The 24,004-nt window shown below is 38.4% G+C and overlaps 5 protein-coding genes across 10 annotated transcripts in view; 1 reads left to right on the top strand and 4 right to left on the bottom strand.

The window, feature by feature from the left end:
* The window catches only part of LOC148171465 (rho GTPase-activating protein 20-like), a 37,927-nt gene extending 29,822 nt beyond the window's left edge, over positions 1 to 8,105 (top strand). For 2 of the 3 annotated variants that reach the window (XM_088040968.1, XM_088040967.1), the window contains 6 exons: positions 4,963 to 5,112; positions 5,590 to 5,799; positions 6,088 to 6,608; positions 6,659 to 7,134; positions 7,186 to 7,365; positions 7,447 to 8,105. In XM_088040968.1, coding sequence (XP_087897094.1) covers positions 4,963 to 5,112; positions 5,590 to 5,799; positions 6,088 to 6,608; positions 6,659 to 7,134; positions 7,186 to 7,365; positions 7,447 to 7,832 — 1,923 coding nt within the window. In that variant the 3' untranslated portion in view covers positions 7,833 to 8,105. Of the gene's footprint in view, positions 1 to 1,756; positions 1,915 to 4,962; positions 5,113 to 5,589; positions 5,800 to 6,087; positions 6,609 to 6,658; positions 7,135 to 7,185; positions 7,366 to 7,446 lie in introns of those variants that run through there. The other variant, XM_088040969.1, reaches the window with a different exon arrangement.
* Positions 8,106 to 8,753: 648 nt separating this feature from the next.
* On the bottom strand, positions 8,754 to 10,905 carry wls (Wnt ligand secretion mediator). The gene is made up of 2 exons (XM_088041803.1): positions 10,549 to 10,905; positions 8,754 to 10,497 (listed from the first exon to the last, which is right to left on the bottom strand). The coding sequence occupies exons 1-2, from the start codon at positions 10,798 to 10,800 to the stop codon at positions 9,127 to 9,129; spliced, it is 1,623 nt and encodes a 540-aa protein (XP_087897929.1). The 5' UTR covers positions 10,801 to 10,905; the 3' UTR covers positions 8,754 to 9,126.
* A 1,264-nt stretch (positions 10,906 to 12,169) lies between these two features.
* LOC148171463 (uncharacterized) lies at positions 12,170 to 13,169 on the bottom strand. Its single transcript, XM_088041718.1, has 3 exons — positions 12,882 to 13,169; positions 12,750 to 12,832; positions 12,170 to 12,695 (listed from the first exon to the last, which is right to left on the bottom strand). Exons 1-3 carry the CDS (start codon positions 13,114 to 13,116, stop codon positions 12,315 to 12,317), a joined length of 699 nt encoding a protein of 232 aa, XP_087897844.1. The 5' UTR covers positions 13,117 to 13,169; the 3' UTR covers positions 12,170 to 12,314.
* A 338-nt stretch (positions 13,170 to 13,507) lies between these two features.
* LOC148171462 (speckle-type POZ protein-like A) lies at positions 13,508 to 19,952 on the bottom strand. Of its 4 annotated transcripts, none has more exons than XM_088041761.1 (5): positions 19,795 to 19,952; positions 15,077 to 15,315; positions 14,565 to 14,801; positions 13,972 to 14,511; positions 13,508 to 13,922 (listed from the first exon to the last, which is right to left on the bottom strand). In XM_088041761.1, exons 2-5 carry the CDS (start codon positions 15,312 to 15,314, stop codon positions 13,795 to 13,797), a joined length of 1,143 nt encoding a protein of 380 aa, XP_087897887.1. In that variant the 5' UTR covers position 15,315; positions 19,795 to 19,952; the 3' UTR covers positions 13,508 to 13,794. The 4 variants fall into 4 exon arrangements, with proteins under 4 accessions (XP_087897887.1, XP_087897884.1, XP_087897885.1 ...); XM_088041758.1 differs by lacking the exon at positions 19,795 to 19,952 and adding an exon at positions 16,893 to 17,223; XM_088041759.1 differs by lacking the exon at positions 19,795 to 19,952 and adding an exon at positions 16,478 to 16,586.
* Positions 19,953 to 21,807: 1,855 nt separating this feature from the next.
* LOC148171461 (protein insensitive-like) lies at positions 21,808 to 22,754 on the bottom strand. The gene is made up of 5 exons (XM_088042323.1): positions 22,661 to 22,754; positions 22,450 to 22,615; positions 22,098 to 22,404; positions 21,863 to 22,051; positions 21,808 to 21,817 (listed from the first exon to the last, which is right to left on the bottom strand). Exons 3-5 carry the CDS (start codon positions 22,376 to 22,378, stop codon positions 21,808 to 21,810), a joined length of 480 nt encoding a protein of 159 aa, XP_087898449.1. The 5' UTR covers positions 22,379 to 22,404; positions 22,450 to 22,615; positions 22,661 to 22,754.
* Positions 22,755 to 24,004: the final 1,250 nt, after the last annotated feature.

The following is a 24,004-nucleotide window of genomic DNA, read 5'->3' as shown; positions in this document are numbered from 1 at the left end:
TGGGGCGGATGTGATGGGGCTGATATCAATGCATCCATGACCCATAAAACGGCCACTTCGAAGAATGATTTTAGAAAATTATTTCAAATTTCACCACAATCGAAAGTCAAGTTTGAGACGCCTGACCTTTTGACCACACGAAGTCAAACGTATCAAATCTTGTGTTTAAAATTGAGCCTGACGATACGATTTAAAATGAAATTTCTATAATATCCTGCGTGTCAGTTGAAGGCTCCACAATTTCATTTATTCACTTTCGTGCTTACGTAACAAATTTGAAACACGGAGCTTAAAAACAGGTCACATGTGATGGGTCCATTTTTCATCCAAGCGCGCATCCTTGACGTAATGACCTGACCCAAAATTCTTATCAGCCCATAAGCATTTCGTATTTTAAGTACGTTATCTTTACCTGTCATGTTTGGAGAATTTCGTCGCCACCCGTTGAGCCCCGGCTGAAATTACCGGAACTAGGAGTCGGGGGGGTCCTAAATACGGCGACAACGTGACGGAGAGCATTTTTTCGAATTAGAGAGCTTATAAATATGCAGTTTTCTGCATTGTTAGTCGGGTCAAAATCGCGGTAAAGCGTGGCGACCTTGTTCGACTTGAAAGTAAATATTTATTTGCAGGCGTGAATTATTTATTGAATTCTGTGCCTTTTACTACTCCATTCATGAGTCGTGTTTTCGGGTTAAAAAATCGGAGAAGTTTTCAGCACCTTTTGTAGAGAGAAATTGAAAATTGAAGTAAAATACTCCCGAGAGGGGGAAAGTTGATTTGCTAGTTGTAATTGCAAATAACGAGAAAGCTTGTTGATCAAATGGCAACTTTTTATTATTGTTTCTTTATATGAAATTCATACTATGTTGTCTTGCCTTACGCGAAATTGAAAAAACGCAATAATTAATCATAAATTAACTTGAATTGAAAAATCACACGTACCGCTGCACACGTGACCACCACAGTAAAATATTTATGAATATAAATAGAAAAATTGAAATCTAGTCCTTAACAAGTGTGAAAAACCGCCAAACCGAGACAACATTCAAAGCATCCCGGAAGAGACTATTTGAAATGTTCTTTCAATGCAGTTTTCACAATGATTGAAATGTTGAGCATGAAGCGTATCGCTCTGAAAGGTTATTAAACGAGCGTGGACAAAAATTTTTAGAGTCGAAGGCTTGGTAGCTCTGTCAAAACGTCACTGTGACAGCTTGAAGTTACCACGTCAAAAATGCAAGTCCTGCTAGACTATGATCTATTTCCATCTACCTGCAGCCCGTGCTTTATGATTTTATGGTCAATATTTCATGATTTATAGTATCTCGGTTTTAGTGCCAGCTGGTTGAGCAGTTCTTCAAATCAAATCCGCGTTTTCCGCGCGACAAAGTAATAGCAAATAATCGCTCCATTCATCCTTCCACCTTTTCGACTTGTCTCCTTCAATTAAATCGAAAAGCGTCGCAAAACGATCGCTAGAAGCCATAAAGCCGCCGTTAAATCGAAAATACGGCCTTAACAACTTTTCCTAGCACTCCCAGCCATCATAGAGCTTGGATGAACTTTGAAATGTGGTAGTATTATCGCTGGCTGTAAACCTTTCGTTGTCGCCGTTGTAAATCTGTCCATTGTCTGAATATCACCCTTTTCCTGGTCCCAGTCCAGACGTCGGACGTAATTAAGCTCGAATCGTGCTAGCGACAATTCGACTCGAATTTTTCCCTAGAAAACGCCTCCCAGCGGTTTCTACGCCTATTACGAAAGCACCGAGTGTTCAGGTAGGATCGGAAACCTTGTCAGTTTGTGTCGAGCCATCTTCAGGTGTTTGTGGTGTGGCGAGTGATCGGTGCGGAACAGCGCTCAACAGCGGGGATGTGCAAGATGCACATTTATGACAAATTTATTCACAAGGTAAAAACTATAACTAAAATTGCACTTCCATCACTCATTTTCGGAGAATTTTTTCCTGACAAGTCATTAGCTGAGTGCAAGTGAATTGTACTTACTTACTCAACATATTTTCCTTTCAATTAAAATTAATGTGGTTGCGTGAAAAACTGTTCACACACCTTCATTCTTTCGTCATCGTTGACGTTTATGGCACGAGTCCAAAATATGACCATTTCATCGTAATTCCTATCTTTACAATTTTAATATCAACACAAATATAGAGTGGGTGATGGAAAGTTTAAATAAATTTCACGCATTTTATTTTAATTTGAGATTTTCCAAAGCCGGGGGGCATCTTTTCTCTATTGTTGTCGCGTTTTCTTAAACAATTATTTAAATATTAAAACAATGTGAGCTCGTTAAAATTTCTACATGATTCCCTCCGAGGTCTCTGGAATTAAAATTGTGGAAACCTCATTTCCGTAGCGTCAAAACTGCGGTAATAAAGTGGAACGAATTTGGAAATTCTATGTAGTGGCGAAACTCTGATGTCCTATTGTTTCGGATTTTTATTGACCACAACAAAGGTTGCTTCAACTTTCGGATAAGTAATCTAATCAGGAGACGTCGCTGTCACTGTTATCCGATAATTGGTATTTAATGATGTTGTAATTATGGGATGGATGGAAGGAGTTGAAAACCGTGAAATGGTCTAATAAATTGGAACGAATTTGTGAATTTGCGCGAAACTGGAGCACATTTCAAACCTAAAATTGTCATGATTAGTTTTTTTCCAATGAGTCTTTCACGATATTTTACGGAAGCAGGGGAATCATTGTAATCTGCATTGCTAAATTCCCCCTGGGAATTTTTTCTAAGGAATTACATCGGATTCCCTTTAGATTTCGGGACGGAGAAATGGGTCCCACAGGAATTCTTTCCAATAAATCCAAGAATTCGCTTAGAAATTAAAGCAAATGCTGATTTGATGCTGTGAAAGATCGAAATTCTTTCCCAATTTTGCCTCGTTTTTAGATCACATTAGATAACAGTGAAAGTGAGTCACATATCACTCATATCAGCTTAATTCCAAATTTCTCGGATTTTGCCAGTGTGCACGAAACTGAAAGTTTATCAAACCATAAAACAACACTGCAGCTATTACTAATAAGAAAGTTGGCTTCCAAATAGTGAATTGATAGTTGGCCGGACCATCTGTTGGTGTCATTGACTGCAAGTTTTAAGCTCAGTTTTTTATAATTTTGTAATAAATTTTTTTGGTGGTGGTGACGTCTTTGGAGCTCTTCCAGTTGCTTTGATCGTTTTCTCGGAACTTTTCTCTAATTTTGATTATCGGCTTTAATAAGCTCAGGTAGTTAATACCTTCACCTTTTCGTCAGGTGCAGGTAACGTGACCTCCTCGTTCTGTTAGATGGCCTCATAAAATTCACCTGTTCCTGACCAAGCTTATTCCATTTCTCTTCCATTAGAATTCATGAAAGAGCACGCATTCCTTCATATTCTAATACAAAGTCTTTTTATCGCCTCATCTCTTTGTACACATTTAAATGTTAATTAATGATGCACAACAAGTCGAAGCTGCCGTGTTTGCATTTAAAACAGCGGCGAGCTCGCGATTTGCATAATAAGGACCCTTCGTGGGTTTCGACAAATTCGAACGAGACAACTTTTACGTTGATTACGTTTTAGAAAGACTTTCGCTGAGAGGTTAGCGACTCCACCTGAGGCTGTTGCTGCGGAACACTAAAACAAAGACATGGGATAAAAAAGCAACAGTGTTAAAGTCACGCGAGACATGGGTGGTAATGTTTGAAATTCTAATTAAATTTCTTAGATCAGACTGCTTAATTGCTTATTGCTTCTTGTAATTGCCTCGGATTTTTTACACTCGGCGAAATCGAAAAGACCATCCAGTTATCTAACAGTAAATGCTCTGAATAGACGAAATTAATTAACAATGATAACATGCCGTTTATGGCGAGTTGTAATGACGAAGTGTGTTGTGTCGGAACAACACAATACGTATGCTAATGTGGGACGTGGGCGCGGTAATACGTTACTATTATTATTGTTACACGTGGATTGCTGTTTTTCGTACGTTCGATATATGCAAATAGCAATGGACCCGGAGTGGAACCTTGTGGGACGCTTTCGCAACCGCTAATGGAGTTATCGCCGATCCCAGTTTAGATAAGCAAAGGTTAAGTTCAAGTTGCGAATTTCGAGTGCTGTCTAGACTCTTTGAAATTATGAATTTCCTCCATGGGAGACTAAACAGCGACAAATAACTTTCATTGCGCACTCTTGATACGATTACGGGTTTTTACTTTTTCTAAGTAGGTTGGGTATAAAGCACCGTCTGAATGGAAAGGGGCGAGGTTGACGGTGAAAGCGAGACCTAAGGGCACACAGACGTTTGGGCCTTAGGCCTCATCGTAAATTATACATCGATTCCAGTCACGAGATGCTTTTATTTGTATGCAGATTATCGACTTTCATATTGTGCATCTTCGTAATTAGCCGGTTTTGGGCGAGGGAATTTCTCTTTCGATTTTTATCTAACACTTAAGACGCGCGCAATTGGCAAATTGAGATGCACGATCTCAAACTTTCTTCACCAAGCCTAGTTTTTGTCGGTAAATCCTCCAATTCGTCTAAACGGCAATTAACAGTGACTCAATCAGTGCTTGTTATGTTTTACAGCTCATTACGGTAAAAGGCAGATTTGGACTGTAATTGCAGTCATAAATAATCGTAGCTCGATGTACAGTACATTCACTAGTTCCTTGACAAAAACTGCGATCACTTTTTCATTCCGACAAAGTAATTAATAGTGATTATGGTCGCGCGCTGAAAAAGTCCCTAAAGAACTTTACATCCTCAATTAAACACCATTTGCGTGGTTCTTAGATCTTCACGAAGTTCGTGAGCGGTAGTGACAGCTCATTGATCTAATACTCCTACTTTACCCAATACGCATTCATCACTTTTAACATCTTTATTTCGATGGTACTGCAATCAGGAACTTAAATAACTTTTTTGTTCCAGGCGGAGCGACTGGCGGATTATGGTCGTCTCTTGGGTGGTTCCCAGCCTTCTTTGGATGGTCGACGGCGCGATTTAGACCGCATACAAGACTTATTTCCGCACGATTACCTAGCTCTACATGAACCAGAACCTAATTCTACGTATCACGTGGTAAGTGGCACTCCAAGTGTTAAATGCAGCAACAGCTTGCAGGCAGATCTATAAAAAATCGATTACGAAACAAGAGGGATCGTTTCCATTTTTATGGCGTTTTTTTTCTTGGCGAGATGCGTAACTTTCAGTTTCCATTTAACGAGCGCAATTAATTGATTTGAATCGATTGCCCAATGATGACATTTGTCAATGAACATCTTCATGGATGTTGTAAGAAGCGAGCACGACATTCCAAGTGCATCGAGACCGGATTGTTTATTTAAATCGTTGTAGTTTTAATGCACATTAACAGACCGTTAAAACTGCATAAACGTTGCAATACAATGTGCAAACACGCAGAAATCTTTTAGAGATCGTGTCGCAATCTAACGGTTTCACTAGTGTCACCAGTCGCGGAAGAACGGCGTTCTTACATTATTTTCATTTGAATATCGTTAGCGATGCAACGAGCGTGAATTTTTTTTCTTTTTGCAGAAAAAGTCCTTCCGGAAGAAGTCACTCGGCGACCTGAACTTGATTGAAAACACCAGAGACTCATCATGCAAAAGGATATTTTTGGTGGAGGCGCCGTGTGCGATGTCGCCACCTCACCTTCCACTCAACGCCAAACCAAGACACCTCTTCCTCTTCTCGGATCTGCTACTGGTGGCTAAACCCAGATCTACCAGCAGCTTCAAACTCAAGGTAAAAGACTTCTTTAGACAGCGAAAGCTCTTGTTTTCACTCATTTCCCATATGTCAAGTAAAGACATTTCACTCCTGTTCGGAAAAGTTCTTGACCTTCTCCGCCAATGAAGATATCGATTCGTGCGCGGCCAATTTGCACCAACATGATGAAGTAATTTCCGGTGAAAGTTATACTCGGAAATAATTTGTTTGCTATTGTAATTATCACCTATTGATGAGTTTATTCTTTCGGAACATGTCGGTTTCCGGAATATGGAGAAAGTTACAAAGACTTCCATTTTTCAGGAAAGCGTTCGAGTATCGGAGTTATGGATCGCACCGTGTCCAGAATCGGAGACAGGTTTCCTCCTAGGCTGGCCATCACCAGCGAGGACTTACCTGGTGACGTTCTGCACTCAGGCTGCGCGAGATTCGTGGTGGCGCGAGCTGCAGCAAGCTCTAGAAGCTCAGTTGCGGTTGGAACCACCTACCACGAATATTAAAGTGGTGTTCAGAGATCCTCTGAGCGGCACTGAATGCTCTAAGACTCTTGGAGTTGGTCCTGAGATGAGCTCAGGAGATGTGGCTAGGTTGGCCTTAGACGAGTCTAGGATTGGAGAGTGGCCTTACACCTTATACGCGAGGGATAGAGATAATGGTCCCTGTCCTCTCCTAGGATGCGAAAGACCTCATTCTATACAGTTAGCGAGGTTACGACAGTCATTGTGCGCAGAAGAAGGCTTCGATCTCACCCACTGCAACAACAACAGGATACCAAGCGACATAGTTTTTGAGCTCAAGCCCAACATCAAACCGTCACCTAGAAAGTGAGTATTGCTAAACCCCTCAAGATTCTTTCATGACATCTTCTTCACAGAACTCCTTTAAAGTTGTTCCGAAAAACCACCGGACGGTTGTTCGGAGTGCCTTTATCTCGTCTTTGTGCGAACAACGCTTTGCCTCCTGCCATCACCGCCTGCCTTCGAGCTCTTTTCCAAAGAGGTCCCCACACCCAGGGCATTTTCCGAAGATGTGCCTCTGCTAGAGCTCTCCGCGAATTGCGCGAAAAAGTCGACACCCAAGGAGCTGCAGTGTGTGAAGAAATCTCAAACACCCCCGCGCTGCTCTTGGCGGCACTTCTAAAAGACTTTCTCAGGAGTTTGCCGGAGCCTGTGTTAACCGGAAATGCTCAGGAATGGTTGAATGTTGCCAGTAGTGGTAGAACTGATCACCTGCGAAGACTGCTCGGCCTTCTACCAAGAGAAAACCACCTGCTTCTAGCCAATGTCATCTGTGTCTTGTATAATATAGCTAAACGTGCCAGATTTAACCTGATGTCAGCAGCCAACTTAGGTTTGTTAATTGTCTTTGAATCACTTCCTGTGAGTAATTCTTTGCAATCAGGTGTCTGTGTGGGCCCCAGTTTACTTTGGGAGTCTGTCCAAAACGCCCCCTTGCGCACCTTGCCCACGTTGGTTGAGATGTTAATCAACAATTGCCAAGTTCTATTTGGCCCCCAAGTTGTGTCATTACTGGGCGAGGTTGCCAACGACAGCGGAGCCGAGGAGTCTGACAGCTTACACTGTGAGTCACCTTTTAATTACAACACGTGCAGTTAAATTATCATAATTACAAGACCTTGACTAAACTATTTCTTTTTTTCAGCACTGGGTCTTTCCTTAGACAGTGTCGAGTTAAGCAAAGACCAAAAGTCCCTCAGTCGCGACTCCGGACTTACCCTCTCCGAAGATGACCGCGATAGTCCCGGTTTAAACTACCACAATCCTTCGTTCCACCGGTCAGACTGGGCGCGGCAAGCAGCAAGAGTGCGCTCTTTGGACAACACGTGGATCGAAGAAGATGAGGCTTTTTGTACATCAAACGAGAGTCTTTGTGGACCACCGATTCCGCCGCGGAGACCTCCCCCTCTACGTCATTTACCTCCCGTTCATCTGCCTCCTATGTACCGGCCGCCTCCTCCTCCACCCCCGATCTATGCCACCGCCAAGTTGCTCCTCGTCACAGACGCGGAAAGTGAGAGTTACGTCTGATTCAATTGTTAAGTTGATGTACATAGAGTTTCAATGTTATTGAAGTTGTATAAATGTTCCGATTTTCTGGAATTTGTACATTTTGTAAGATAATGTAAATGGGAGTGACTCCGTATTTTTGAAGCCATATTATCGTAAGTTAGGGTTTGTAATTGCCATGGTATAGCTTACTCGCGTTTTTATAGACGACTTAGCTTAGTTTACATGGAACGATGTAATGATAATTTTGTAATTTCTATTTTTTCAAATACAAAAAAACATATAATCGCGAAATAGCTATTTCTTTCTACGTTTTTGTTCCACATAAAGAGGTAATAAACTTGAGCTTGGTAGGCTTGGAGAAGCTCCATAATTTCAAATTACAACCAGCAGAAGTAATAATTTATTAGAAAAAGAAAGATTGTGCTTGACAGCTACAAGTTTAGATGCCTTTGGGCCAATTCTGTAACAACATTAATTGGCCCTATGTAGTTTATGCACTGCGATGGGCGGTATTGGATGTCTGCTTCAATTACAGTGTAAGACCACAATGTCCAACTATCAATTAAAAGAGAAAAACGAGAAAAACCATGTGGGAAACATCAGCAGCCGCAGAATGAAAAACGAACAAGCAAGTGAGAAGGGAAATGACACTTACGTGCCGCTATACAACATACAAATTTACAGTGAACGAAGGATAATGTAATAACAGATTTTGCATGAAATGGGAGCTTTCACTGCCAACGGAAATCGTGTTTGCAGGGTGTTATTGTGTGCAATTTATCCGCTTGTATGGAGGAAATCCTTTTTTTGCCGTTTGCATGTTTTTTTTATTTGGTCGTAGTTGAGTTTGGGCGGATAACGAATGATTTGTTATAAGGAAAAAAAGGCGTTGGCGCCTAATAGGAATTGTGTTTTCATAGGTTTTTAAAAATCACCACGTTATACCATATAATTTATTATTAGGAAATGCGTAAAATACTGATTGGGTATACAATATAAAAATGACTGCTGCGTTACGAAGACGAAAGATCACAACAAAGACTTACATAATACTGCCAACATAATATACAAAGATTACGAGACGAGTCAGTAGTAAAAATTCTAAAAACACTTAAATAGATTCGTTCTACATGAGGTATAAATATAAAAATCATGTGCGTGTGCATTGTAATATCTACATAATCACAAACGTCGTTAAGAGAATATTAAGTACTTATCAGATCTAATAAGCATTAGTAACATTTATATCCTTGTATCCACCTCACTTAAGTAAACTTAAGTAAGCTAAATGTTTATACGTCAATAGTTAAAATTACTCGATACTGGCCTTGGACGCAAAGGACGTGAGAGACGAAATTTCGTTAGGACTGGCATCAGTAGGCAACCTGCTGAACTCGACCTCTTCGCCGTCGTTGCAAATTGGTTCAGCAGGCCATTGTTTGTGACTAGGCGCATACAGCATCAACATGGCGCAAATGTAGACATTCCACATTCCATAAACGCCGGTATGCAAGGCTGACGACAAATCCAATTCCATGTTTTCGTCCCATTTGCTTTGACCTTCGGCGACTTGGCTAAGAATGAACGAGACCACCGTCACTGCGGCGCACACCACCGTAGCTAACATCAGGAAGTTGAAACGATAAATGATACCCTCATAGTGGAGACGGCGGGCTTGTGACATGCTCGGGAGTACCGAACGTTTGATGCTGATGTTCTTGAAAACGCGCCAGATCATGTAACATAAGAAGATGAAGTACATGCTGGCGGAAATCCCGGCGAGTATGATGAATGACAATGCGAGGTTGGTACCGATGGGTGTAACCCAAATGGAGTAGAAAGGGTTGACGAGTTGGATGCCTCGTTCACAGAGATCGAAGATGAGGAGAGAGAGGCAACCGATGACGATGGTGCTGAGGTGTTTCCAGTAGAGTTTGATGCTGTTTTTCTCGCCGTTGTCTTGGATGAGCATGTGCTCTCCGGCGAAGACGAGCCAGAATGAGAGGAGAGTTGCGTAGAAGACCCCTTGGCGGATGTCGCTTAGAAGGAGCATGTACGGCATGTCGAAATATAGAGTGAGGTATTCGACTGGAAGGTCGAGGAACGCCAGAGTGCCCCCTAGACATATCAACATGTATTCTAAGAGAGCGGGAGTTCGAGAGAGCATGTGGACACGTCTCCAGAACCACATCATGATTGCTATCAAAACAGGGAAAAAGAACGTCTTCAAGGCAACCCAAACTCGAGTGAAGCCTCCATTCATGTGGATCATGTGGACAAAGACGTCTTGGATTTGCTGCAAATCGATGTTTTTCATTAGTTTGTCGTCATACGGCAATCGGATGTTAAGTAGGTAATAATCGTGGTAGAGAGCCCCCAGTTCAAAGAGAGGCACCATGGAGCAGTTGTAAGGGTATCCATTTGCATCTTTGACGCTCTTAAGATCAATGTTACAATCCATATAGCGCTTCTCTTCAGAATGAGCGTAGTGCGTCCATTGGGTGCGGCCCCCATTACGAGTTTTGTCGCTGTAGGCTAAACGAGAATCTATTGTAAGCTCCACAATAAATTCCACAGGAGCTAAACCATGGTGATAAATAAGATCAAACTGAAGAACTCCAACTAAATTTTGTTGCCACCGAGAAAAATCCAAACCGTGAAGAGGCATATGAGCCACGAACACCTAAAAATCATCACATTATAATAAAAACCCCACAAATCACATTTTTCTTACAATATTATCGGCTGTTAATCCCGGCTCTGTCCTCGTCAAATCTACCTTCTTACATCCCAGATCCACCCAATGATCCATACTTTTCGCCGCAGTGTGATTATCGAAACACGCAGTGGCAATTATCCCCTGAGAAGTCGCCGGTTTGGGGGCTATCAACCCCACGAGAAAACATCCCAATTGACAAAGCAGCAGAATAGCCACTAAAATACTCAATTTGCGACCGCTCAAGTTCTCCAATATCGTTCCAGGCATCGTCACCACTTCACTCAAACACCGGATATGTTAAAAATTCTTCGGCTACACGCCATTAGCAAACAAAAACAAATAAAATGTAGGGACTTTTGCTTTGTTTGGTTGGTGTTTGGGGATTTTAGTAGCGGCAAGTTGATACCTTTGAACCGCTAAATTTGACATTTGAGTTTGTGGATGAGATTTTCTTGTGATTTAAGTTTAAAACAAAGTGAAATCGTTTGAAACTGATGTTAATTTTGTGTAAAGTTGCTTTAGTGGTGGTTTAATAATGGTTTTCTGTAGTTGGTGAGCTTTTTACAACACTAGTTTGTCACTAAATCATACTAAATCAAAGTGAGCTCTAATGCTCTTCTTTTGTTTTTTTCTTTATTGTCAGTTACAGTTGTGCAATTGTTATCAATTTTTGTGTTATAACAAGAGTGGAGGAGTTTAATTTAAGCACTTTTTCTGAAAACTTGTGAATTTTAATTGTGTGAGTAAATGTGCATATGTAGTGTGCAGAAAGAACAATCCCAAAGGAAGAGGACGTTAGTTAAGAAAGGGCCCATTAAAAGGTACATAATTTATCATTATCAGTTATTTAGTTTAAAATTTCAATATTTTATTATATTATTGCTGTTTGTTCACGCTGTATCTTTAATTTTTATGGTATTGAATCTCCACTTTTATCGAAAATGAGGTATTAGTACATGCCACTGAATTTTTGCTGCAATGCCCGGATTAATAAGAACTGAACTTCTGCCTAATTAGTTGCTGACATTAGGATGCGATATGTTGATTGTCCATCCAGTAAGTTCAGTGCAAGAACTGAACGTTTTATTTTAGTTTTCTATAAAATTATGAGTTGTGGATATGTCCACTTCTTGAATCAATTTATCATGTAATCATCAATTACATCACTTTGATGTTTGATTAATTATAATCTGAGTTTCCCGGTGTTTACACAAAGAAACTGCAGAATTTGTGGTCTAATCGTTACACTATTGGACCCTATTGTGCAATTAAGCACATTCTTTGCTTTCTCTATTTTTTGCTATTCAATAAACAAAAGTCAATCGAAAAGTTACGCCCCAAAACAAGAATTATTTAGACTTCTTTTATTTTGAGTGTTTTTTATCATCGTCCAATGCATTCAATTAACTTTTTTGTGCGTGACTTAATTAGCTTAAAAATTAAATTAACCCCACCCAATGAATGAAAAGGTTCGATCCAGTTGGTGGTTTGGGTACGTTTTTGTGTAACAAAAACTATTCTGATAAAGATATGCGAACCAATCAGTGGATACTTTTTGGGTTTTAATCCGACTCCAATCCCATTCTCCATTTTGTTATAAAGAAAGGGTGGATTCTTAACCGAAATCAAAGCAATCTTCTTTCAGTCGTTACCATCTTTATTATTTCTTCCGGGTGTATTGCTGGTTGCCTGTTATTAACAAAACTTGATCTAAACAAGTTTTTAATATTATGTATTTACATCAACAAAAATATTTTACTCCTAAAAAGTACAAGTACGTATTACCCCTTTGTGTCCGATTTCCTCCGTTTTATTTGAATCATTTCTAATTCAAATAAAGTGTTGTTTATTTTATGTTCGGCCGAGGCACGTAAGTCCGCATCCAACTTTTTTAGTTTGTTGGAAATATACTCTCCAAACAGTATACACCCATCTTTCTCTGAGTAAGAGTAGTTTTCTTCTGTCTTTAACTCCTCTATTTTTTTTCGCTTTGTACTGCTACTTTCTTGACTTTGATTATTGGGCTTTGGAGTTATGACTTCTATAAGAAGAGGATCTTTTTCTTCATCATTTCGGTCTTCTTGAACTTCTTTTTTCAAATTATGATCCTCGATATCCAGGAAATCGTATTCTGTTTTTATCTCTTTGGGTATTGAAATTTTCTAGAAATACGTAATAAAATGTAATCATAAAATAAAATAAAATTTCGATCTCACCTCATTCTTTATGGAAGAATTCCTACTATCTAAGAACGACATTGCTTCAAAAGCGTACCACTGAGAAGAGCAGTCTTCGGTTTCTTCAATTCAACGTTAAAACAATTACCAAAACACATACAAGTACTTTACCTGATATTTTCCATTTGTGCCTCAGTCGACTTTTCTCTCGCCTATATGAGCCTCGTAAACTCTCCATCTTCTTCTGTAAGGAATTAATGTCGATCTGCAAGATACCACTGATATTGTTCCACGCCTGATCTTTCTTCTTTGAATCATAGTAGGATTTATCTTTAGGGTTCCAAAGAACCTCGTGTTGTCTATATAAGAATATAAACTGCAAAATTGTCGTTTGATCCATCGACATTTTATTGCAACGTGACCTACACCTGGAAGGAAACGCGACAAAAATGGTTGCCTCGGTTCATCGATCTCCTTGACGAAGTCGCACGAGGCGAGCCGAGGCCAACAGTGGTGGTGGAAGTTCGGGGCGAGGACGCGAGGAAACGTGAAGAATATTATTGATTTCTTCGAAAATGACTTCATATGACCACATTTTAATGTTTTTTTTTGTTACAGGGAGATGAACCGCAGTTAAGGTCAGTGCATTTTACTTATTTTGGATTCTAATTTTGCTGCTCCAATGTATAATGAGTTTATTGAGTTTGCGGATTTCCTGTAACGTTAAAACGCACTAAATCTTAAAATAAGACTCGGGTTTGGCTTAATTAGCATTTCGGTCTAGACAGAAAGGCGAGTTCCTGGAAATTATTTAATATCATGGTTCTATACAAGAAATGTTTTATTCTATAACTATTTACTTAAAATTAAGACTAATTATAACATTTTTACACAAGCGGTATAAAATTATATAAAAGAATACAATCAAAATACGGCTGTAGCGAATATACACTTACATCACATTACACTTTTTCACATCAATTCTTGCAACATCTAAAAATAAATAACACAGATCTGTTTCAACGAATTCAATACATATTTGTACTTAAATGAGCAATAAATAAATTTTCTAAAATTAACAAGTCTAATCACTCCAAGATCCGGGCGTCCCAGGACTGTCTAAATTGCTCGACGAACTCCCGAAACTTTCGCAAGCTTCCAAAAATAAATCGGGATTGACCATCTCCATTACTCTCCACGCCAGAGTTTTTCCTAAGAAATGTCATTAGTCGGGAAACTTCAATCGAGTTGTTTATCTTACCTATATGAACACTTTCTTTGATTTCTTCGGAATTTTCACAGTAATGTAAGGCAGCTTTTCTCAGGTTCTCACACCGACATTGATCGGCTAAAAGAAGGATATTTGCGACATTGCTGGGCGTAAGGCTCTCTAAAAGAGTCCTTTCGCATAAAGCCGTTAATCCTGGCAGTTGGTATCTTGTTGACAGTGGCAGAAGTTTGTTTGCGTGAGTATCAGCGTTATCAACTTTGTCTGTGTAAATATACCGCACAAGTTCAGTTATTAAACCATGTTGCATATCTGCCAGATCCAGTTTATATTTGATATTCGGCATTTTTACATCTTCATTCTTCTGTAATTTAGCTCCCAATTTCCCGCTCCGTGTCTTTATAATCCAACTGTGGACTTTAATAGGAGATTCGCCCTCTTTTCTTGAACATTCGATGACGGTGTCTTTGTCCTCGGATTTTTGAAGTAATCTCGCCATGTCTTGGGATAAGCTGTGGACTTCCTCGTCGCTTTGGATTATTTGCAGTTTCAGCATAATACTGACGTCTTTTGCTGGAATTTCGTTAATTAAAAAACTCGTGTGGGAGGAAACATGTTCTACTTACTGCTATCTAAATGTCTGTCTAGAATTCCTAAGCTTTTATAGCCTACAGAGAGCAGATCTTGACTGTTTTGGAGATTTAAGACCACACTGGAAATGGGACAACATTCCCAATGCTTTATGCTGGCGTCCCATACCCCAAATTGGAATCGCACTCGCGCTTGGCCCGTCTCTTCGGTTTCGCAACCGGTTAGGTTCAGACACACCACCAAAGGGTTGGTGATCTTCTTCCCGTTGGGTCCTGGAAAAGACAAATTTTAATTAACGCCAATTCTATTTGCGGCTTATCTCTACGATGCAATTCTCTCATTATCTTGAGACTTGAGACTTGAAATATTTAAGATAAGTAAGAGTATCATAGCATAAAGATCGCTTCGCCGCTTTTCACACGGCACGTTAACATTTTACACTCGTTATCGCCTTGAAACCGCAAAACGATCGTTCAGCCGGCGCCAAAACTAATAAACTTTAAATATTAACTACCCTGGCAAGAATTCAAACACGTGCCAGACTCACCTTTCCAGAATCTGACCGAAATGTTCCAAAAAGTGCTCATCCCGTTGACCGAACATCTAAAAACCGGACTATCCACAAGATCCCTTTTGGCGATGGTCTTGTGGAAGCGTTTGATGCTCCATATTTTCCTGAAGACGACCTCAGACGCGACCGGTACTTCGATTTCCTCGGCAACCGTACCCACGTTTAACTCCACGGGTTCTTTGTGATGGGTTTTGGGTTTCGTCGGCATTTTCATTCTGTAAGAACAGATTGTTAGAGATATTCTAACGCTGCGAAATTTTTACTGACGTTAGTTTCACCATCGTCGCCGGTCGTGGCAACGCTGCACGTAAAACTAACCGAAAAAAAAAAGCCGACGTTTATATAAATGCTGAGATTTGTTGACTTGCTATTTTGGGAGGATTGTGTTAATTCATGCGAATTTTATAGTTGAGCTATAATTAGTCCCAGAATTTCGCAAATTGGTGCTAATTGGACTTTATTGAAATATGATTTTGAATTCGCATTCGCGTAACTCTGAGGCACTCGTGGTCCACGTGGACGCGAAGTTGAGATATTGTTATCGCCAATTGTAACCGCAGAACAGTAAATACTAGCCAAACAAACACTTTAATGGCATAATTTTACGGCAAACATTGTAATGTAGACACGACTATTTTGTCAGGAAAAGGAAACTAATCATTTATAGAAACAATGGACAGTTGTCAAGAGGATCATGATCAAGATAACATCACTCGGCACTCGAGTGCCTATTTTCAGACCATTTTCGAGTGCTTTTTGTGATATCGCGGTAAAAATAGGCAGCCAAGAGCAAAGTTTGAATGGAACAGATATAGCGTTACATAAAATCTTCACCTGTTTAAACCATAATTTGTTGCAACATACCGGTATTAATAGAAGTCTAAATTCTCCCTGGAAACAGTTGAAATATAATAGTTGACTACCCTGACAATGTAAATTAGCACAGCAGTGGGAGTACCACCTTGAAAACGGAATAATTAGAGCGAAACGTTCGTGGTTTTGATTGAATTTCAAATGACTTGTGTAAATTTACTAAAGTTATCAAAATAAATGAAAAAATAATGCGTGGTAATGTTTGAATGGAGTCATTGTAAATACGAGATCAAACAAAACAAGTCCCCGTGCTTAGTTTACGTTTCGGTTAAATTTAGATTTTGCACATTTGGAGACAAAAGTAGGGCAGAAAACTAGGTTTTAGATTTTTGGAATTGTTTGATAAAAAATATGGTTCGGGTTACGAAAGTTCTGTTGCAACGACCAATTGGTAACATGTCATTTTTTAATTTCCAAATGGACTACATGAACTTTTTATTGATAACTATCAAAAAATCTAACTACATCACCGCGGTTTGGGAAGATAACAAAAAATATATTTACATATCCCACTTCATGTCGTCTGAGGCACTCTTTCACGTTCCAAAACTACACAGACTTCGAAACAAACTGACCTCAAAGATCGTCGTAGCTTGTTATATCTACAAATTTTAAAGATCATTATCAATTATCACAGTCTACGAGTAAACAGCTTCTAATCTCGTGATAAATCCAAAATCAATTGTCTAAATTATGAGACAGCCTGTCTATTGTAAATTTCTTCCAACGGAAAAGTACTTGTAATTCTTGCTACCAGTTCAAGTCTTTGTAAATATTTGTGAACTCCTATCAACAGTCTTCTGTAGTCGTCCAACAATTGAAGTTAATGTGACATAAAAGTAAATTCGTCTATTATCATAATTGTTATGGATTAGAGCCATGCCTTGTATATGAAAAATTCACGACCTCGAGTACTCACGTCTTTTGACAATGATTGTCCTCCACTGACATTGCAATTTTAATAAATTCCAATTACTAGCTCGATCTGCTTTGGGCGCGTCACAAGTGTAAACTGTTCGAAATTGATGCTTGTTTGGATGGGGAAATTATTTTAAGCGCCTTTAATAAACATCGTCGAAATTTTGACGATCCGACATTATCAAAACGGGTGTTGCCAACTGGAGGAAAGGTCATTCTCGAAATGTCCTGCCGGTATCAAAAATGATGGATTGAGACAAATTATTTATAGAAATCTCAGGTTAAAAATACACACGAATGTCAATCAAGTGTCTCGATTGATCTCCAACTTCCTTTAATTTGTTTAAACATTTCCATTGTGGGATAATTAATTAATTCATGATGGTCCCAATTGGTTTGTTTACGTGCCGGAAATATTAGCATTTTGGAAGCACGTGGATGAACAATTACGTCCAAGCATTCCTTAGGAATTCGTGAATAATCCTCTTGGTACAAAACGGTTAAATTTGATCAAAGTTCAACTTAATTAAATTGTTAGATGTTTTCTTAAACGCCCATTCTGGCAGTTGTAGACACGTGGATGTGCTTTATTCCCCATTGATTAATGTACTCGTGGGCGAGCTTTACAAATTTGCAAAACTTGTTTATGTTACTATGATGAACGCGAATTAACCAAACCGGCTCTGACTGGAAAATTAAGGATAGCTGATTAGGGAAATTGTTCTTTCCTGGGACACGAGTAAATGTTTGCTAAACGGGAAATTGCATAGTTACTGTTATAAATTGGAGTGCAAGAGATGACGATTATTATTAGAATGTTACGACCTTCCTTGTATTTCTCCAAAGGAAATGTTACATCGCACTATTTAGTTATATAAATTAATTGCTAAAAATCAAATATTTACGAAAAAATGTCTGGTACATACTTATCAATTTTCTTTATCGTCGTGGAAAAGTAAAACATCTTTAAAATCTTCTACGTTCTAAATAAACACCTGAGAAAAATGACAGTCACGTAAATATGTATATAACATGAATAAATAAGTCGTTATAGATTTATTTATTTTAACTTTATATTTTTCTAGAACTGGATATTTACTGCCGCAGTGTTGTGTTAAATTAAGTAAATTCAGCTAGTTTTTATCTTAAATAATTTTGCAGCACGTCGCATCAACGTGCATTTGCAAAAATAAACGTTTAACAATACATAACTCTGATGTTTCATAATGCTTATATCATCAGAAATTAATTAAATAAAATACAATTTACAGTCTGTTTAACACCGGAATGACGTAAAGGAACGTTAGATGGCATTTCATTTATATTAATTTTGCAATTATTTATTTAATGCTTTAATTGTGTATGTATTGAATTTGTAATATTACATCGCAAAGAAAGGAAGTTGAGTCGTTTTATGAAATGGCTAGACTTTTTATGAACAAACGACAAGTTATCTGAGAGTGTAAATTGTCCACCATCGACCGATAAAATATTTTTAGAGACAAAATTAGTCGAGCGTTCTACGGCTGTCAAACCCTACATCAGCTAATCAGATTCTATTTAAAGACACGGATTTAATGATAAGTAAGTTATTTAGGTGATAAATAAAGTATTTGAGAACTTCGTTTTTGAACTAAATGTTGACACAATACGAAATTTAGTGGTATGTGTGTCAACAAAATTATCAGAATTTTACCTACATAATACGATGACTCATTATGTTTTTATCTGCGATTGTTTAAAAAACAGGCGTTTTTTGAAAAGATTTTGTTCAAAAAGTAGGCGTCAGCTGTCTAATCTGTTTTTTACATTTAATTAATGATTTCTAATTAACTTTGGAGCCTTGTAAGATAACATATACAAATATTGTCATGACTTCCGTGGCGTTTAAAGCACTCGTGTTCAAACTAGCAATGAAGAATTAATACTAACTATAATAGGCAGGTACATAAGAATAATTTGGATGAAGTTCACCATTTTTGGTCAAAATAAGTTGCCAATACTATCGAAAACCTAATATCTCCACTGGCTCAATAATTTTACATCTTATCAGTCTTATCACTTAAGTTGACGATATTTTCTAATGTGCAGTTGGAAATTTACTAAATTAAATAAAACTATTCTAATTTTTGGTGCACTTTTTAGATTGCTATTTTAGTTTGTTGTCGAAGTGAAACTCAAATTCCACTGGGACTTGGTGAATTCAGAATAAATTGATGCGACTGCTATTACTCTGAACAAAATATTGATAGGTACCTACATAATATATCACTTTTTCATTGCCATCGTTCACGTATATTTAGATAACAAACACAGATGAGTGCAAACCACGTGTTTAAATTTATCGAGCCCTTTATATGAAACCTCCAATTCGTTTCAAGAACTGCCTCCGGCAGCGCCCGTTTTCTCTTTTTGCATGACTCACAATTATTACTTTCCAATTGAGATTCATAAATGAATTTAATAAGACTACGGTCCTTTTAGATTGATTTATTTATCGCAAGTTGACCGACATTATCCTCAAGGCTCTCCAGAAAATGTCAAGGAATTGCAAACTGTTGTCAGGTAAATCCACTGCGACTATCTCGATCATTAATGCAGAACTTAAATTTTAATTTAAAAACACCATTAATATTCGTTTATTCGTAAGATATGATAATGTTGAACCCTTACGTAAAGTTTAACATTTAAATGACGATTACATAAAAATAAATCGATTCGCTCCTAGTGGAAAATCTCTAAAACGAAAATAAACGCGTAAACAATAATATAAATTTCACCGAGTGACACATACGTAGTTCTCTTAATAAAACAGTAGGAATTCAGGAATTAGCAACAAACTAATAAAGAAGACGTAGAGAAAGCAATAAAAGAGCGAAAGTGGAAACTACTCTTCTACTTACCAGTGGTCAGTCACTGACTATCTTTGCTTTCTCTGAAATTTTCCTCGCAGGTTTGACTACAGCGGCGTCGCGCAAAAAACTAAACACTAAACGGTCACAACTGTTTGGAGTCAGCGCCGTCTTGTTGACTCGGTTTCGCGAAGTGTGGATGCCACGCACCATCCCACGTGGAACCTTGAAAATGTGGACGGAACAAAGCACTAGACAGCTAGGCGCTTTAAAGTTTGCGTCATTTTTCGGGCACAAAGTTCAATTGAAATTATCGAAATCCAAACGATTGTTTTTTCTAGGTGATTTTCCAGAAATTCGAAATGTATCGTAAAGCCAAGGTTTATTTGCGAATATTTTTAATTGGGAGTTATCCGCTAATCGATAGAGATGTTAAGTGTCACCGTTTTATCGGAGTCAATATTTACAGGGCGTGAATGAAACGATTCAAGTCGGATAAGTGCGAAATCTCAGGATAATTGCTTCGATTTTTGTTGTTTCACACGTGCGAGTTTCTCACATCCAAAGTTCCAAGTACACGTATACTTTTAGTTCCTTGTAAATTTATTCAGTGTTTCCACGTTTTGGCAGAGAGTAGGGCTAGAAGAAAAATTGGTTGGCACAAATCCACGAATTAAACAGAAACGCCCAGTCCTAGAAAATTGTTTTTCTCGTATTTTGAAGTGCGCATTCACAAATTTTCCGCAGTGCAACGTTACGTCGATTTTTCGTATTCGAGTAACATAACTGTAAAATTGCGGCTATGGAAAGCAGTCACCTCCATGGTCACAATCAAAATACAATGCTGTTATGTTAATCAACTTTCAATTATTATTTCCGCTACAAGTCCCAATTCTAGTGTAGATTTACGCCGTTTTATCACCGGACATTTGACTCATTTATTATCATTTTACATAACAGTCTTCTTTTTAAACTTGATTTAGTGTTAAAATGGTCATTTTACCTTGCAAGATACCTTCGCATCGACTTTGGAACCTGACTCGGCAGATATGGGCGATATTTTGTTTTATTGATTCTAACAAAACCAAAATACCAGTTGTTTTAAATAATTGGCAAGTTTCGTCGGTAAAATCATATTATGATAATAACGAAATCCACTTTTGACCTCAAGTTAAGGTTCTGTTGTGGTAATATTAATAACCATGTCGTAAGTACAGGGCCAGTTTCTGTTTTTTGATATATTTATCTTTATTTGTTAGAGAAAGTGTAAATTTCGATGTGTTTATCCACAACAAATAAATGTTTTGTCGCGTGTTTTCCCCAAAAGTTCTTTGTCTTCGGAAAACAACGAAAGTGTCACTTTCCAACCTTGTTATTGCGGTTAATTGTTTAAAGATGTTTTTAACAGATAAACAATTTAAGTATCTCTAATTGATAAAATAAATCAAACCATTAATAAAAACAATATTGTTCCTACTGACGTCAGATCAGATTAATCTACTTAGCGGTAACACACAAATTGGTAAATAATTATAAATTATTGGGGATTTGGGGTATCTTTCGTAAATAATCTCTTCCATGGTCGGGCCACTTCCTCAACAACAAGTCTAAAAATTCACTTGACCTTACGTTTATTAATGAGGTTCTAAATTTTTGATAATCCGTTTGTTGTTTTTTTTTTAGGTAATAAAAATGCCTCAGCGCGAATTTATTTTTCTTTTATATAAACATTTACGTTGAAAATTGCCGGAGCTAAGCTGAAAACTTTATAGCCGAGTACTTTTAGAACAGTTAGCTGGGGAGGCACACTGAAATAATTGGGGGGTGGCAGCACAAGGACCGCTAAATTTTTGAGAGCGCTTTTGAATTTATAGTACTTTATACATCCTGTATATACATACAACTGTAATTATAATAATTAAAAAACTGTTTTATGAAAAGTAAACTTCTACAGTAAGCCAAAATTGTGAAAAAACAAATTAAATGTATCCTTTTCGAGATTTTAGAAGTCCTTGTTCGAAAAATGTACAGTGGCACCATCTATCCCCAAGAACAAAACACTTGCTACAGATTCCTAAAACCCGCGCCAAGCTCAAACTAAATTAACAATCACAATCACAGCTCCATCCTCGACTTCTTCACTTCATTTTCATCGTTTGCTCCATCTCCTTCTTTCTCTAATCTCCGTTTGTACATTTTATTCTCATCCGCGCATTTTGTGGTAATCGCGTTTCGAACCAACGACTCGGAAACTCCACATTTTCTCATAACAATCTCAATAATATCAGAGATGGTCGTCGCGTTCAACCTGTGAAGATCATTTAAGAAGTTATTATCACCATTTTACGACTTACTGTCTCTTCGTCTTTTTCGTGGAGATGAAAGCTGGGCTCGGTTTCCCTGTCAAGGAATGTGTCGCGAGGACACTTCGAGGAAACAGGGTAATGAGCAATTTTCGCGTTGCGGCCGAGTAATTCGTCCATTTTATCGAGTTGTAAACATGTTGGGGGATTTTAGTACCACCCACCCCAATTTCGATCATTCCCTTGGAGTTTTCTTTGTTTTCATTTTGATTAGCCGGTTGAAGTGGTTTTGGTATCGGTTCTCCGTTGTTTACACCTTCGAGTTTTAGCATCGTACTCTGGAGATCAGTCTTGACTTCTGCAATTGTCCTGTTGGAATTTGAAATTCATAGTAGCAACTCACCTGTAATAGCTGCTTTCAAATTGTTGTATTTGTTTTGGAGGTCTTCGTATTGGCGCTTTAGTCTTTCATATTCCGTGTTTTTCGCTTCCGGTTCTGTTTGAGTTTGTTTATCTGCGACTTTAATTAAGTAGCGGGCGCTTTTCTCGTTGGAGGGGTGTTTCTTTTCCTGTTACGAAAGTTATTAAGGATATTAGCAATGAATAGAACTTACAGTTTCAAATTTAAGGTCTTTGTACTCTTGAACGTGGTCATCAAAGCTGGCGGAAAGCCCGTCGTAGTCGTCTAAAAGTTGGAAATTGAGTCAAAGTGACAGAAATTTCGGTGGTAACTTACCAGAAACTGCCACGACGATCCCTTGCACTTTCGCGTTACCATACTTCACCGTCACCTCCGCACTTCTTTGTAAAACCTCCCAGGAGTCAAACACCAAGTCTTTATTACTCACAATTTCGTACTCAGACTCCGGATCGCTGCACGGGTAATGGATAATTAGCCAGAAATTTTTTATGGACAAATCCATCAACATATCACTCGAATTGAGTGAGTTATTCGGTGTTGAAGTCATCTTGAACTTGATCCACCTCTTGGGAAATTTTTTTCAAAAAATGTCGTCGGTGGTTATTTACGATGCAATTATCCTTGCGTTTCACTTTACAAATTTGATTTATTTTTGAAATTATTAGCGATTCCACTCGCCCTTACTGCACATCTGCTTCTACTGAACTCTAGTAAGATTCACATAGCAAACCCTCGAAAGTCGTTATCCTATTAGAATTACGGGTCTGGGAAGAAGTGGTCGTTTGAGGGCTACAGGGGGTCGTCTGTTCTTGTTTAGCCCACAGATTCAAAGGTTGGGGAAAAGAGATGAAAGCGTGGGTTGTGGAGAAGGGAAACTTGTTTGGAACTACCCTTATTCACGAGGGATTTATTGTGCTCTAAGATTTTTACCTGCGAATTGGTGGACGCTGGCAAATGCCGTTAAAATTAAACAATTTGAGGAAAGTAAAGAGCGGCGTAGACGACTTGGGAAATTTGACGAGTTTCCATATGATTGAATAAAAACAGACAAACAGATAAAATCAGGGCTACCAACACCCTAAATTTTGAATTTTAGAGCTCCTAGCTTCTAATTTTATTCAGTGGAACTTTGTAAGTTTTCTTGTCGTGTTTGTTATTTTTGCAGTACCATAAATGGGGCTTCATTTTCAATAACAATAACAATAACAGTCGGGATGGGCAAAAACTGCTACTTCCTCACAACAAACCCAAAATAGCGTGAATTTCTCCCAATCAATATCCAGAACATGTCTTCATTATCGATCAACAGATGCATACAAACATTCATTAATCCAACAAATATCATTCAAATTCAAATTTCATCGTACGTGTTCAAAATTGTTCAATGACTTTTCTTCACTTCTGCTTTTCCTCGAATTCTCTTTCTCGATTGATTGATTAATCGTGAATTTCCCGCGATCGTCAAATACAGAAACGATAACTCAAATCCGTCGTAGGCAGTTTGACAGGATAATAGAAGAGAGAATTTCGTGTCCTA

The sequence above is a fragment of the Gnatocerus cornutus genome, chromosome 7 (assembly GCF_029298725.1).
Source record: "Gnatocerus cornutus isolate USDA-ARS CGAHR chromosome 7, icGnaCorn1.1, whole genome shotgun sequence".
Taxonomy (NCBI): domain Eukaryota; kingdom Metazoa; phylum Arthropoda; class Insecta; order Coleoptera; family Tenebrionidae; genus Gnatocerus; species Gnatocerus cornutus.
The sequence above is the reverse complement of the archived record's forward strand: the minus strand, read 5'-3'. Positions and strand labels throughout refer to the sequence as shown.